The sequence below is a fragment of the Melitaea cinxia genome, chromosome 2 (assembly GCF_905220565.1).
Source record: "Melitaea cinxia chromosome 2, ilMelCinx1.1, whole genome shotgun sequence".
NCBI classification, from domain to species: Eukaryota; Metazoa; Arthropoda; class Insecta; order Lepidoptera; family Nymphalidae; genus Melitaea; species Melitaea cinxia.
Window position 1 is genome coordinate 10,894,886 of NC_059395.1, and position 15,344 is coordinate 10,910,229.

The following is a 15,344-nucleotide window of genomic DNA, read 5'->3' on the forward strand; positions in this document are numbered from 1 at the left end:
TATCTTTCTTAGAATAGGAACATAGAGTAGTAAGGAACATAGATTTTTTTTTTTTTTTTTTTCTTTTATTGATTTTAGGGACTTTTGTAAGGACATGCCAGTCCCATTATAACTTTTACAAAATAATCGGAACACGCACAAAAAACTTAAACAAAAATACCTCAATTACTAAAATCTAGTTACATAAATCAAACAAAGGATAATTTATAAAAATCAAAAATCATTCTAGCAGATTCTGATAAGGGATCCGCTAGAATACTTTGCACTGCCCCAACATCGAACGAACAAAGTTTTAAGTTCCTAAACAATACTTGTCTCTGAGTCTGCAATTTGATACATTACATCAACAAGTGATATAAATCTTCTTTAGTTCCACATGTATCACAATTAGGAGAGCCAATTTTTTTCATAAGGAATCCAAAACTTTTTGATGGAATATGTCCCGACCTAAGACGATGAGCTATTATAATATAAGATCTATTTATTTTGTAATGGTTAAATCAGGGCACGGGAGGAGGCTGACTTTGAATCGTGCGATACCAAATTCCTTTAATTTTGGATATTTCATCGAAATGTTCTTTCCAAATACCAAGGAACATAGATACTTTGTTAAATTAAAGTTCGAATTGTATTAAAGAAATTACATTATATTACATTGTTATAATATTCGTGTTATGATATTTCATTTACTAAAATTAAATTTTGAATTGAATTAAATAAATTAAATAAATAAATTGTTATAATAAAGTGTTATGATATTTTATTTAAGAAAATAAAATGTTAAATTGAATTAAATAAATTTTAAATAAATTAAATTAATAAATTGTTATAATATTCAAGTGTTATGATGCATAATTTTATAAAATTAAATTTTGAATTGAATTAAATAAATTAAATAAGTATTAAATTGTTATATAATGAAACATATAATAAGTTTCAATTTATATTAAAGGTTTAAATTCTAATAAATACTTAAATGATTTTACAATATAATATTATATAAAGTTACAAATTATGCTTTACAATTTTTGTTAATTTCTAAATTTGATTTTTATTATCATTTTATTTTATTGTGTGTTTTTATTGTATGTGTGATTTTTTTTCTTTCGTTTGAAGGTGTTTTATATTTAAGACAGTTGCATCCTCTGATCATTTCATTACTCTATAATCATGACAACCACAACCGTATCACTAATACCAAAAGAAATTTTAGATCTAATTCCGCTATATAGTGGTGATAAAAGACAGTTAAATCTTTATTTACAAAAATGTCAGTACGTGATTGAGCGTTATGATGGTAACGAGGAACAAAATCTTTACGTTTTTCATGTTTTAACGAGTAGACTAAGAGATGATGCAGCTACGCTTTTATCTGAACGAGAGGATATTGTAACATGGTCCACTTTAAAAACTCTGTTAATCCAACATTTTGGAGACCCTCGCAGTGAAGAGTGCATTAATATCGAGTTAGAATCCTTAAAAATTAACCCAGGTGAAACCTTTCTCGAATTTTATAACAGAATACAAGGTGTTCGTTCGTTATTAATGTCGAAGGTCAATTCAATCCATGATCCAGATTTAAAACTTGCGAAGTCGGTTATTTATAATAATACAGCTTTAAATGTGTTTTTATATAACCTCCCGGAAAATATGGTGCGTATAGTTAAGCTTAAATCACCCACAACTTTAGAAGCAGCTTTAAGTATTGTTCTCGAGGAAGTAAACTTCTTGGAGCAATATAAAATGCGTAATCGTGTACATGGTAATAGCCAAATTATGGATTCATGGCCACCGATTACACAACCATTTGGTCACAAGCCCAGCTTACCTTTTTATTCATTTAATTTTAATAATTCTCAAAAGGCATCTCAAATTCAGAGTCAAGGTCCACTACCAAGGCCATCGTTCCGTTATAGACCTCAGTTAGGTTACCGATCGCAACAAGTTGGGTACAAGCCCCCACAGCAATTCGGGTATAAGCCCCCACAACAACTAGGGTACGAACCCCTCAGCAATTCGGCTACAAGCCACCACAACCTCAACAACAAACCAATGATGTATCCATGAGGACAGCTCAGCCAAAAATGCAACAAGAATTTAATTTAAATAAATTAACCATGACTAACTATGAAGAGAATTTTCCCTGTGATGAACATTATTATTACGACAATGAATGTTCAAAAGATATCAATTACTGTTATGATGCTGATGCTCTGTCTAGGATAAAAATTAACGCCTTAAATTCAGATGAAGAAAATCAGTCACAAGTAGTTAGTGTTGATCAAAGCCTAGATTGCGGTGATTCATCAGCATTGACTATATCAGATTTAAGTCAAACAGCAACAGCTAGTTCTATAGAAATTCCTAATGAAAATTTAAATGAAAATGGCTATCCTGTGCGATCAGAGTCTAGTAGATCGGCAACGATTCATTCAGACTTGAATCCAGGGTATCAGGGAATCCAAAGTATTTTATTTATTTTAACGAAGAGGAACATCGAAAATTATTCAGTAATATAATTATTCAACTTTTTGAAAAAGGTTTAGTTAATTTCTATGAATGCACAAAACAAGTAGTATGTGTTGAAGATGAAGAAGAAGAGAGCTATCATAAGTAAACATCATGAAGGAAAAACATGCCACCGGAGCATTAAGGGGACTTTAGTTCGGATTCGTAGAAATTACTATTGGGATAGAATGCAAGAGACAATTACAGCAGTTTATAAATAGTTGCGAAGTATGCCGGAAAATGATTAGATTATATTCATTACCAATTTTTCATCAACCAGAAAACAAATCTGTAACCATTATTCCCAAATATCCTTACCTTTTGGCGAAAGGAATAAAGTACTTACCAGTTGTAAAACCGTGCTGTTCATTGTCGACCAGCGACCAATTCCTATGCAATTCAGACAACGCTGACCAAGCAATGTGGTCCTGAGGTCAGTAAACAATTTGTATTTGGCACTTACTTGATGACTATCGATGAACCCTGTGACCTAGAAATTCACGGAGTTCCCTTCCACCACCGAGTTCTAAGAGAATCAAGTGTCGTTAAGAAGATCCCAATTAAAAACGGATATGACTCTATCTAGTGCAAGTGTACTCAACATGAAGGAATAAGTTTAGATGAAATGAAACATATGGCCTTTTTGTTGAAACATAGTGCAGTGATTAAAAGTGTTTTGAATGATAAAAAAGACAATAACTTCAGTGAAATTTTAAGATACGTAACATTAGTTCTAGTAATTTTAAGTCTTCTTTTTATATTTTATATACTTAATGTGGCTAAAATCGGCAATTTTTTTATTATTTAAGTAAAATTACCGGAATAAATCTCAAATCGATCCTTCCGATAATTTTCCTCTTAGGGATGGAGGAGTTATAATTACGACTCCATCCGCTCTAGATTAAGGTACATAGAATAGAATACATAGGATAAGGTACATAGAATAAGATACAATAAATAAAATTCAGAGAATAAGTAAGAGACGCAAACTCAGCGTCTGGTCGGCCCCCCCTGACATCCACTGGGCCGAGACTATAGAAGTTAGGACAGAGATATTAAAATTTCCAAATCGGTTACATCTTTCATTTTTTTTTAAATTTAAATTAGGATAGTTAAAAATTAATAAGTAATTACTATAAATTGTTTTCAAACGCTAGCTTCATACTATAAATAAAGACATTCTGTAGTATATTTAGTCTCAGCATTGCACCCGTGCGAAGCCGGGGCGGGTCGTTAGTAGTAAAGTAAATGAAGATAAAAAACAAAAGGTATCGTATGAGGATATATGAAACTAATTTTTTCGGTGATTTTAGACTTGTTTGTGATCTTGACTTTGACACACAGCGTAACATGTTTCATAGGCTGTGCTAACATGAACTGCGCGTGTTCTGATAGTATTTACTAATGTTACTTACGTAACTAAGTCTAGTTTTCTATGGCGGTATGATACCTATAACGTTTTTATTTAGATTTTGAACTAAGTGAACACAGCGTTTTTTACCCCCCCGGACAACTTATCGTGTAAACCCCGTGGTTACGGAGATGTCGTGGTTAAAGTTTTGAGGTTAAATTTTTAAATCGGTCACTAATTTATGGGGTTAAGGGGAGAGGGGGTGACCTTTGAGGTTAGAATAACGCTTGGTTCCGGCGCTGCGGAAAGTGCAGCCCTTCCGCCCTTGCGTGCGAAAGCACGCTCACTCATGCTCCGTTCCGCAGCGGAGGCTGGTCGCCGAAGGCCGCTCCTCTACGCATTCGTTCGCGCGCTTTCGCACGGCGGGCGAGGGTTGCCCTCCCTCCGCGCCTCCGGCTTAAAAAAAAAACACTAGGGGTAGGGCAGACCAAGACCACGTGGACAGTGGGGTGCTGCGATTCGGTTTTGGGTATTTATCGAATTTCTAAACCTATATTCTAGCACGCAATGTTACTAATTTTATTAGAATATTATGCCTGACGCGTTATTTTGTTTGAAAGTGTCTATTTGTCAGTCGTTAAAGGTCAATCGTATCGTATGTTGATCTTACAGTAGAGAACGGAGCATGAGTGCACTTCCCGCAGCACCGGACTTAAGGTAGAGTCAGAAATAACAAAAATTTAACCTGCCATAAATTAGAGGCCGGTTATGTACGTAATAGCCAAAATATATTATCAACTTAACACCATTCTGGTGGAATGATGAATGAAGAATGGTTTTCACGTATGACGTAAATAATAGAGCACGAAAAAATCAAACCAAATACAACGGAACAAATATTTTAACATTATTATTTTAACAAATAAATAAAATTGGAGTGTCGATTTGTAATATTAAAAAAAAAAAAATACAGTCGAATTGAGAACCTCCTCCTTTTTTGGAAGTCGGTTAAAAATAACCGCTTTTTACTAAATGCATATGGATATAGACACGGTACATATACCTACCAAATTGACATTTTTTACAATTTTTGTCTGTCTGCCTATTTGTTCCGGCTAACCTCTCTAACGGCTGCACCGATTTTGACGGGATTTTCACTGGCAAATAGCTGATTTAGAAAGGAGTAACTTAGGCTACTTTTATTTTAGAAATTTATTTATTTTATAACTCTGCAAACTGAACAATAACTTAATCCTCGCGGACGAAGTTGCGGGCATAGCTAGTGGTATATAAAGATTATAGTTTGAATTTTTATTATTAACCGACTTCCGAAAATGGATGATGTTCTCAATTCGATTGTATTTTTTAAAGTGAAACTTTAATTATTTTATCGCCCCATCTTGTTTATCGGTCACATGTCGCACTACAGCTGGCCACGGAGTAGGGCCAATATGGCGGCGCCCAACTCGCATCAGCTGATCCTGTAACATCTATATTCTCACTTATTCCTGGTACTTGTGTTTTTTTAATAGATATGTGTATTAATGTAAATGATTTTTATGTGTTCGCGGATAAATTCGTCGTTTATGAACCGATTTTAATAATTCTTTTTTTTTTTTGTTAGAAAGGGGATATCCCAAGGTTTGTACCATAGTAAGGAAAATAGATTCTGATGATGGCATCCTAGAGAAACCGAGCGGAATCTTCAAAAATCGTAGTGGCGACTAGTGTCCCGTCAGACCTCTAACGAATTACAATTTAGGGAACCCAATAGAAAGTTTGTTGGATACAAGTAGGGATGGTATCCATTAACTCGCTTAGGGGGCGTCCATAAATTACGTGAGGTGTTCTTTAAATTTTCTGTCACTCCCTCCCCCCCTGGTAAGATGTCGTGGGATATTATTCAACCCCCTCTCCCATCCCACAATCTCACGTGAGTTTTTTCAAAATGTGGGTTTCTTACGTACACGCGTTGGATTGTTATTGAAATTATTTTCTTTCGAACGAGGTAATGATCTTAATCGTATTACGATTACGCTTAAGATTAAATCTTAAGCATGTACAATCCGGATTTAAACCAAAATAGTATATTTTTTTTTGTTTCAATCAGAAAAACAATTGTCTGATATTTGCCGAGGCCCCTCTTCTCACCGACGTAAGATTAGATGAGATTTGACTCGACCCCCTCCCCGCCTTAAACATCTCACGTTTTATGAACGCCCCCTTATAAAGATATGGCAGGAAGGTCTTTTGTACCTTTTCCAGTAGAAGATTGTAAGTAATATGGTAGGGATTCTATACACAGGCACTTGTTTCCAGCTTGGATCGCACGAGTGCATTGAATATCAGCCGCAACACACTGATGGAATGGAAGTCTTGTACTCCTAAGCACAAACCCAAGGCGCTTATGGAATTCTTTCGCTAAGGACATCACGTGGTCGTGGAATGTTAGTTTCGCGTCGAATACAACGCCAAGATCCTTAATGGTGTCTGCCCTGTTCATTACATGATTTTTAATTTTATAATCAAACTTTAGGGGATCCCGTTCCCGACCGAATATCATCGTGTAACACTTATTCGTCTTAAACTCCATTTTGTTCTTGTCACTCCACTGGACAATGGAGTCAACGTCCCTCTGTAATGCAACACAGTCAGCCTCTGATTTGATCTCCTCGAAGAGTTTTAACTCGTCAGCGTATAGTAGGCATTTACTTTGAGCGATGACTGTCGGCAGGTCGTTTATCATAATCAAGAACAGCAAAGGCCCAAGTATCGAGCCCTGGCCATCTGCCAGTGAAAGTCCCGTCAAAATCGGTGTAGCCGTTTTAGGGATAGCCGGAACAAACAGACAGACAGACAAAAATTATAAAAAAAAAATGTTATTTTGGTATATGTACCGTGTGTCGTATCCATCCATATGCATTTAGTAAAAAGCGGTTATTTAAATATTACAAACAGACGCTCTAATTTTATGATATTGATCGATTAACAACCAGCTACAAATAAATTTTAAAACCACCTATGCAAAATTATAAGATAATAGTGTTACAAAATTAATTGGCTCTAATTGTTGTTCTAATAGGTATAATAAACTTTCTCCAATTTTATTTATTTGTATAGATATATATTCCATCAATATGTAATTCGTATTCAAATACGGTTTCCAAAAATAAAAACGTTTTACCAAAATAATAATTGTGTTTGCAGGCAAACGAAGAAAAACTGACTTCAATTATATCGACAAGTAATACAACGTAGGTAAACAAAAAAAAAAGTAAATACGCATTATCAAAGATTACTCCAAAAGTTGTTATCAGATCTCGGAAAAAGTTATGCGGATTTTGGAGAGTTTGCCTCGATTTCTCTGGGATCCCATCATCAGATCCTGGTTTCCTTATCATGGTACCAAACTAGGGATATCTCCTTTCCAACAAATATGGAGTTATCAAAATCGGTTCTTAAACGACCGAGTTATTCCCGAACATACATAATATATATATATATATATATATATATATATATATATATATATATATATATATATATATATACATACACGGTCGAATTGAGTAATCTCTTCCTTTTTTTGAAGTCGGAACCCGTATACTTCAAATGTTAAAGATTTAGGTGAGACTGAATTGCTCTCTCAGCTGGGCAAGTCAAGTTATTGATGTATCTCTTAAGTTCTACTTTATTGGACAATACATTAAAAAATAGTACAAAAGGTGGGCTTAATGCTAAAAACATTCTCTATAATATACGATATATAGGTATGAACTGATATAAACTTCGTAATACAACACGCATGCGTCAAATGTTTTTTACACAGAAAATCTTGAATTATTAACCTCACAAATATACATTTATATTATAGGTACATAAACAAATATTCAGGATCAGGGAATCCACTACGCTGTTGCATTGCAGATTGGCGAATATTTTTCCTACTATGAGCAACGATAGCTATCAGTTGTCTATGATAACAACCGGGGAAAGCTTAACGTGCTCTGCGAGGCACGCAGGGGAGACCCACAAGGACAGACAACCAGAACAGAAAGAAATATTTGTACAAATACAATCACAAAAATCGGTTTGTCCGGATAAGCTCTTGTGAGTTTTTCGTGGCAGGCTTATGTATAAGTGTTAAGTATGTGTTTTTTGTATTTTTGAATAAATAAAAAAAAAAAATATCGATCCCGAAATCGCCGGTATAGGAGTTGTGAGAGCCTACATGGTACATGCACTACTACACTATAGCTATGTCAAGGAGATAAATAAAGAAGAAAAAATATTCTTTGTTACAGGTGGAGCATACCACTTTTCAAACGAGGATACAAACAAGGACTAACGATAGATGATCTCTTCCAAGCCCGCAATAATGATCATTCTGGTCGCTTGGGCGACCGACTCGAGCAGTCGTGGCTAAAGGAAGTAGAAAAATGTAAAAACAAAAAAGACAGACCTTCTCTCACCAGAGCAATCGTAAGCTGCTTCTGGGTCGACTATATGATGTGTGGATTATTAGTAGGATTGCTTGTCGTTATTTTATGGTAAGTTTATCTTTACCTTTGTTTATTTCTTAATAATACTATACTATGATTTACAATGAGCATTTCCGTTTTTTGGCAAACGAGAGTAATTCTTATCGATCCAATTACTTTATCGGTTCGCCGGTTCAAGGTCTCCGCTTAAATGTTGCGACAAGCTTTTATGTCATATAAAGTATGTAATGTCGATAGTAAGAGATTGGAAGGAAAAGTTCGTTACATTCTTTTTAACACATTTAAATACTAGCGTGTTTTAAGTTTTATGTAATACCTTTAATTTATTAATCTTGTACTCCATGTGTTTAAATAAAATTGTAACATACCTATTTCTAAATATTCAAGTAACTAGGTATATTTGGTAACGTACAAATTTTGACGATCATGATGATTATAAAATATTTTATGTATGTGTAAATATAATAAAAAATTAAAAACATTTGCAATTTTATATATACAATTTTATATATACTTTTATTATTATTAAACAAACGTCAAATCTTTTTCAGGCCCATGATACCCTTCGTTCTAGCATTGTTTATAGAATATTTTGCTGGGGAAAAGACGCCCGAAACATATAAAAATGCACATATTTATAATTTTGTACTGAACTTTTTATCGATTTTGACCGCTCTAATGTTTAGCCACGCGACTCTAACCCAGAGCTGTGTCGGTATGAGAGTCAGAATAGCAGCTTGTTCAATATTATACAGAAAGGTCAGTATCATGTTATATTAAAACAATTACATATGCATATTAATTGCATCATTTACTGTAACAAATCTCATTATGATAAGAGATATTTATATTATTTTCCTATAGATCTTGAAGCTGAACCGGATCGGTTTGAGTAAAACAGAAGCTGGACAAGTCATCAATTTGATGTCGAACGACGTAAACCGTTTCGATCAAGCTGCTTTATATTTGCACTACATCTGGGTGATGCCAATCTTAGTGCCGTTGGTCTCTTATCTCGTGTGGCAACACATCGGGGTTGCGACCTTATCTGCTCTCGCCGTCATATTCATACAAGCTGTAGTAATACAAGGTACATTAAAAACACATTTCCTAACCAAAAAATATTCGCTTATGGAGATTTTTTGACTTGTTTAATTATTGTTTTTTTTTTATAATTTTTTTTTTGTTTCAAGATTATAGTAAAAGTCACGTTACTATTTACGTCAATGCCCCATTCGGTAATATCTTGACTCTACTTATTATAACTTGAAAATGAGTGAAATGTATGTATGGGCGTTGATTAAGATGAGGACAATTTTTGGTGCAATAAAGTATATAACACAATATCTAATAATATATTCTTATTATTAATTTTTTTAGCTTATCTAAGTAGAAGTCAAGGTACTTTTAGAGGGAAAATAGCAAAACGTACTGATCAAAGAGTTAAAGTGATGAGCGAATTAGTAAACGGCGTGCAAGTAATTAAAATGTATGCATGGGAAAAGCCGTTCGAGAAGCTGGTAGATAAACTTCGAAAGTGAGTAAACATACTGTAATAGTAACATAACTGTAATTTAAGAATTCAGCCAAGCTATTTTTCAAATATGTTAAATGTTGGTTTAAATTATGTTTTTAATAAGTTTCAAATACAAATAGCAATTTATTATTAGGTTACTTATTGGTTTCATGGTTTCAATTAATTTAAATGATATCAAAATTTCGGTCGCTAAAAAGAAATTTGACATAAATCATTTGTTACAGATGGGAAGTTAAGTTTATTCTACGTACTTCGTACATCAAAGGTTTTTCGATAGCCCTCAGCGTCTTCACAGAACGTTTCATTTTATTCGCTGCTGTGATTACTTTCGTAGTGTTAGGAGGAGAAATTCGAGCGGGCATCACTTTTTCTCTCGTTCAATACTATAATCTGTTGCAAATGGCTTGTAACATTTTCTTCCCGTTGGCGCTGGCGATGGCAGCCGAATCTAGAGTTTCCATTAGACGACTCGAGGTAAATTAATGAGTACTTTTTTTTTTGTTTTTATACAATTATTTCTTATTCGATCTGGTGTAATAAAAAATATTTGTAGGACTTTTTATTACTCGAAGAGTTGGATAAAGAAGAGACAAAATTGGTCGGGATAACTCCTAACATCTTAAGCAACGGATCTGAAAAAGATAACGTAAACAGTAAATACAAACCTTCGACATTGGTACTGTCGAACCTAAGTGCCAGCTGGCAAACCAACCCTATCGTGCACACGCTGAGGAACATCTCCCTGACCGCCCACCCCGGCGAGTTCGTCGGTGTCGCTGGCCTAGTGGGTTCGGGCAAAGTAAGAATATGTTATATTTAAGAATAAAAATCACTATTATTTTTTTTTACTTAAATTTTATAGCACTCAGAAGATTTGATCCAAAGGAATATCTATTAAAAAGAAATTATGATTTTATTGGTAATATATGTTTTATGGTATATGTTTAATAAGGTTGATGGCTTACATTACCTCAACCAGTAGATGTACGCATGAATTCTAAACTGAAAGTCCTAGAAAAATTTAAGAACCAAAGTTTTTATGATCTTGTTAAATATTTAAAATCATCTAAATTCGTAAGTAATATCAATGTAGTCGGAAGTAGTAGTTAGCAGGAAGAAGTAGTGTCATAGTTTTTTTTTATTAATGATACAATTTCTTCCACCAGTCTACCCTTCTACAAGTGATCCTGGGCGAGCTGCCACCGGCACAAGGCACGATCAGTATCGGAGGCGCCCGCATCGCATACGCGAGTCAAGAACCGTGGCTCTTCGTAGCTACCGTCAAACAGAACATACTATTCGGTCTGCCCTACGACAAACTGAGATATAAGAAGGTAACATAAAGTTATCTATTGTTAATTTTTTACGTTTCTGATAAAACAGGTCTGATCTGGAAGAACCTGGCGGCATTGTATTTCCTACTTATATGTGGTAACCAGGTACCTTCTAAAAGTAATGAATATGCTATTTGCGTAAAGGCAATCGTACCCTAATCTAATTTCGTTTCTAGATTGTCGTCACGCGTTAATATTATTCTTACCCAGCAATACAAATTGAGATTTGGAGAGACGACAATGTAATTTTATCAATTTACGGCTACCTACCCACTTTGACGTTTAATAGATTAAGCTTAGTTTGAAGTTTTTTTATAAGTTTATAAAGATGTTACCTTTATATACGTATTTGATGTAGAGACACAAATTTTCCGTATACAATGGTAAAACAAAATTTATTATATTGTTACTGCTAATAATTTAAAGCGGTTATATACAACAATATACCATTTTAATATCCAGTTAGGTTTTTTTAAAGAATACGTAATAATGAAAGAATATTTTTGTCATTCTACGAATATTCATGGAAACTGAAATATCGTTTTCTATCAAGAAGTAATAAACCGGCCCTACGCAGTGTTCAAAATCTCAAATCGATATAGTAGCGCTAACCCTGATAAACAAGGTTAAGGCAGTGTTACATAAAGAGGACTTATCTAACTTTGAAAATGGTCAATCAATTGAACTAATTATTACCACTCGTAATGTACCCGTACGATTACTTATAAAACAATAATAATTACGATATCAATTTAAAATAAAATGTTACAATATGTGTACTCGTACACTAACATGGGAAGATAACAGTTGCTGTTTATCGAATACATTTTATATACCTAATTACTTTAGGTTGGTACTTTAGCTTTAAAATACTAGCAAATTCACACAAAGTAGTCCTTGTATATATAAATTGTCTTTGTATAGGTATATAAATGGTAACCATTTAATTTTTAATGTTCAATAGTTGTCATTTAATGACGTAATTTCAAGCGGTTCTTTAGGTATGTTATTCAAATAATGAAGTCGAAGCCTTCATTGCATTGTAAGAATGTAGGGATGTCCAAAAAGTTATTGGTATCGATATATCGTATCGTGATGTATCTATCACATGCGTTTGTATGGATACATTTGATATTTTTGATGTTTTATCATTGCGAAATAATAAAAATTATTATTCTATTATATTTATTTAGTTATCATTTAGATAGCAAGGTCTTTGAGGGCATTTTAACCCAAAAAAGACATAAAATTTAAAAATCGAACAAGCGATTTGTCAAAATGTAAACAAATATGGGCTTGTTGAGTTCTCTGTTAGGTTCATGTTTAGTTATAAAACTGTCTAATTTTATTATGGAAGTAAAACTTCTTTACACACGCTTGAATTGGGCAGTAAGCTGGTGACAGCGTGACGAAAAGTGTGATCGGGTGAGGCGAACGGAGCAAGAGAGAGAGAGAGTTGCGAGACACAAGACAACAAAACAGTGTAGGCCTATTGTGCAGAAGTTTTACTTCAGTCGTGTGGTCTAAAGCACACATGTTTTTTTATCACACTTAAATGATACGGGATTATGTAGTTAAGTAATGTGATCCACTTAACTTTAATTATAAACTAAATGTCATAGTTTGATGCGATACGTCGCTACGATATTTTTATAGGAATACGATATGTTTTTAATATCGTATATATAATATCATACAGTGTTGAATCGATATTTCGATATATCTTAACGTGTCGGGCATCCCTATGTGAGATTGTATAATTGTGTATTTTAGAAGTTGAGGACAATTGACTTACATAACGAGGATAAAGTATTTATTAAAGTATTATTCAGGCGATCATTTTAAAACTAAATTGTTCAGATACATGTTTTTAATGGCTTTTGAACATAGCTTTTGTCGTTCGTTTGTTGTCAATGCATTGATATCGTCGACTATATTTGTTATAAAGAGAATATTTTAATTGTTTTACCCCGTTGCGATAAGTTATTTAATTAAAATAATTTTTTACTTTTAGAATATTTTTTAATTATAATATGGCAAACGTTGTTCGTATAATTATTTAAAAGCAACCGGAAAGTCAAATTTATTCATTCTTATTCGTTGTTTCGTGTTATTTAAAGCAATTAATAGGGCAGTTGTGATATCGCATGTACATATTTTTATTGATCTTTAACAACGATAATTTTGCACAGGGCAGGAGTTACAAGATAATCAAGTAATGTTATTAGAATATTTAGAAACTATTTCACAGCTATTTTAATATAAATGGAATGTATAGTTTGAAATGTTATAGTCCTAGCTAAAATTTACTTACGAAGTTTTTTTTTTTGAATTTTTACAAAGAAACACGTAACCTAGATCCCATAACTCGGTATAAGAATTTGGTCTGCATTTGTCCACCTTTTATGAGGTTTTATGAGACTTTTTCCATAGGGAAGTTTAGTTAGGTTTCATAAAATATCTTAAATAATTCAAACATCTCAAGCATGTTATTTTAGAATGATATAGTCGCACAAGATTATTACATATTTGTGGAAGAAAAGCGTTTTATTTACAGTCGTTATCTGTTTGATTTATGATAAATTAATTTGTTGAGTGCAGGTTAATCTCTTATTATACTAATGCAAGAATGTTTATGAGTTTTCATTATAAGGAGTGGTATTGAGAGATAATTCTCGAATAGCCCTTATTTTAGCACGACTATTAGAAAATCGCAATTGTGCTTTCTCTCGGTTGCTTTTCTTTTATAAATTTGCAAGATAGCAAAAAAATCAAAGATTGCGCGTTATATATTTGTGAAATAGATTTTATTTATCGAAATATAAATTTGAAACAAGATTTCTAGGGTCAAATTATTATAATAATATATTTTAAAAAAATACCAAAATACATATAAGGAAGCGTCAAGGTGCAAGGTAGGTCGACAAGTTAGAAAATCATAGACCTTCACTGTATTTTACTAGCGAAACAAGTTAGGTTTGATGCTATCCTATTACATATTACACAAGATTGATATACCGTTATTATTATAATAATTAAATAGGTTATCCATTCAATACAATAATTTATCTAACCGACAACTTCATACAATTAAAATTCATACAAGTAAAATACGGAAAACATAACGATTTTTATATGTACATGCTAATTAACCAGTTTTATATTTAATAGTTTTTAACCGACTTCAAAGAAGGAGGAGTTTACTCAATTCGACCGTATATATATATATATTATGTATGTTCGGGGATAACTTCGTCGTTTATGAACCGATTTTGATGCTTAATTCTTTTTTTTTTTTTGAAAGGATATATCCTAAGTGTGGTACCATGACAAGGAAACCAGGATCTGATGATGGGATCCCAGAAAAATCGAGGAAAACCCTCGAAAATCCGCATAACTTTTTACTTATACGGATTATGCCGTTTTGATGATTTTTTATTTAATCGAAAGCCGATGTTTATCATGTCACATTTAAATTTCATCGAGATCTGATTACAACTTTTGAAGTAATCTTTAATAATGCGTATTTATTTGACTATTTTTTCGTCTACCTACGTTGTATTACTTGTCGATGTAATTGAAGTCGGTTTTTTTTTCGTTTGCCAGCAAACACAATTATTATCATATCAATTAATTTATGTCAACAGAAGATACAATAAATTCTGAAGGTAGTACTTATAAGATAACGTTGAGGGTAATTAGCAAGAATCGTGCCATAATTGTCATCAAAAGAACATTAACATTGGCGAGAAGTACGTACCTAATTTGTTTAGAGAATAAAATCTTGGTAATACTAGTTTTGGGATAAAAGTTTTTATTTAATAAATCAAAGGTGGGTACTGTACGTTGTATTATAAATATGGCCGCCTGGCTTTTGGATATCAATAACAATAACCGATATCAGACAGTCACTGGCAGTCTGGTGGGAAGGGTAAGGAGCTGATATGTCTCACAGATGTAGATCTGTAAGAAAACATATTAGTGAGTAAGGGGAAAAAAATAATATTTTAAATTAAAACAATTACAGTGTGTTTGGGACATAAAAAGGCAAGTTATCACCAAATTTCGAGAATTTTGTTTTTAAAGAAAAGTAAAAAAACCAAAACTTGGTA

At 33.1% G+C, this 15,344-nt stretch overlaps 1 protein-coding gene across 1 annotated transcript in view; it reads left to right on the top strand.

Annotated features, from left to right (window-relative positions):
• The window catches only part of LOC123664852 (ATP-binding cassette sub-family C member 4-like), a 65,756-nt gene that overhangs the window by 5,497 nt on the left and 44,915 nt on the right, over positions 1-15,344 (top strand). Inside the window, exons 3-9 of the mRNA XM_045599269.1 lie at positions 8,164-8,409; positions 8,913-9,120; positions 9,226-9,451; positions 9,742-9,898; positions 10,123-10,372; positions 10,452-10,697; positions 11,065-11,232. Coding sequence (XP_045455225.1) covers positions 8,164-8,409; positions 8,913-9,120; positions 9,226-9,451; positions 9,742-9,898; positions 10,123-10,372; positions 10,452-10,697; positions 11,065-11,232 — 1,501 coding nt within the window. The remainder of the gene's footprint in view (positions 1-8,163; positions 8,410-8,912; positions 9,121-9,225; positions 9,452-9,741; positions 9,899-10,122; positions 10,373-10,451; positions 10,698-11,064; positions 11,233-15,344) is intronic.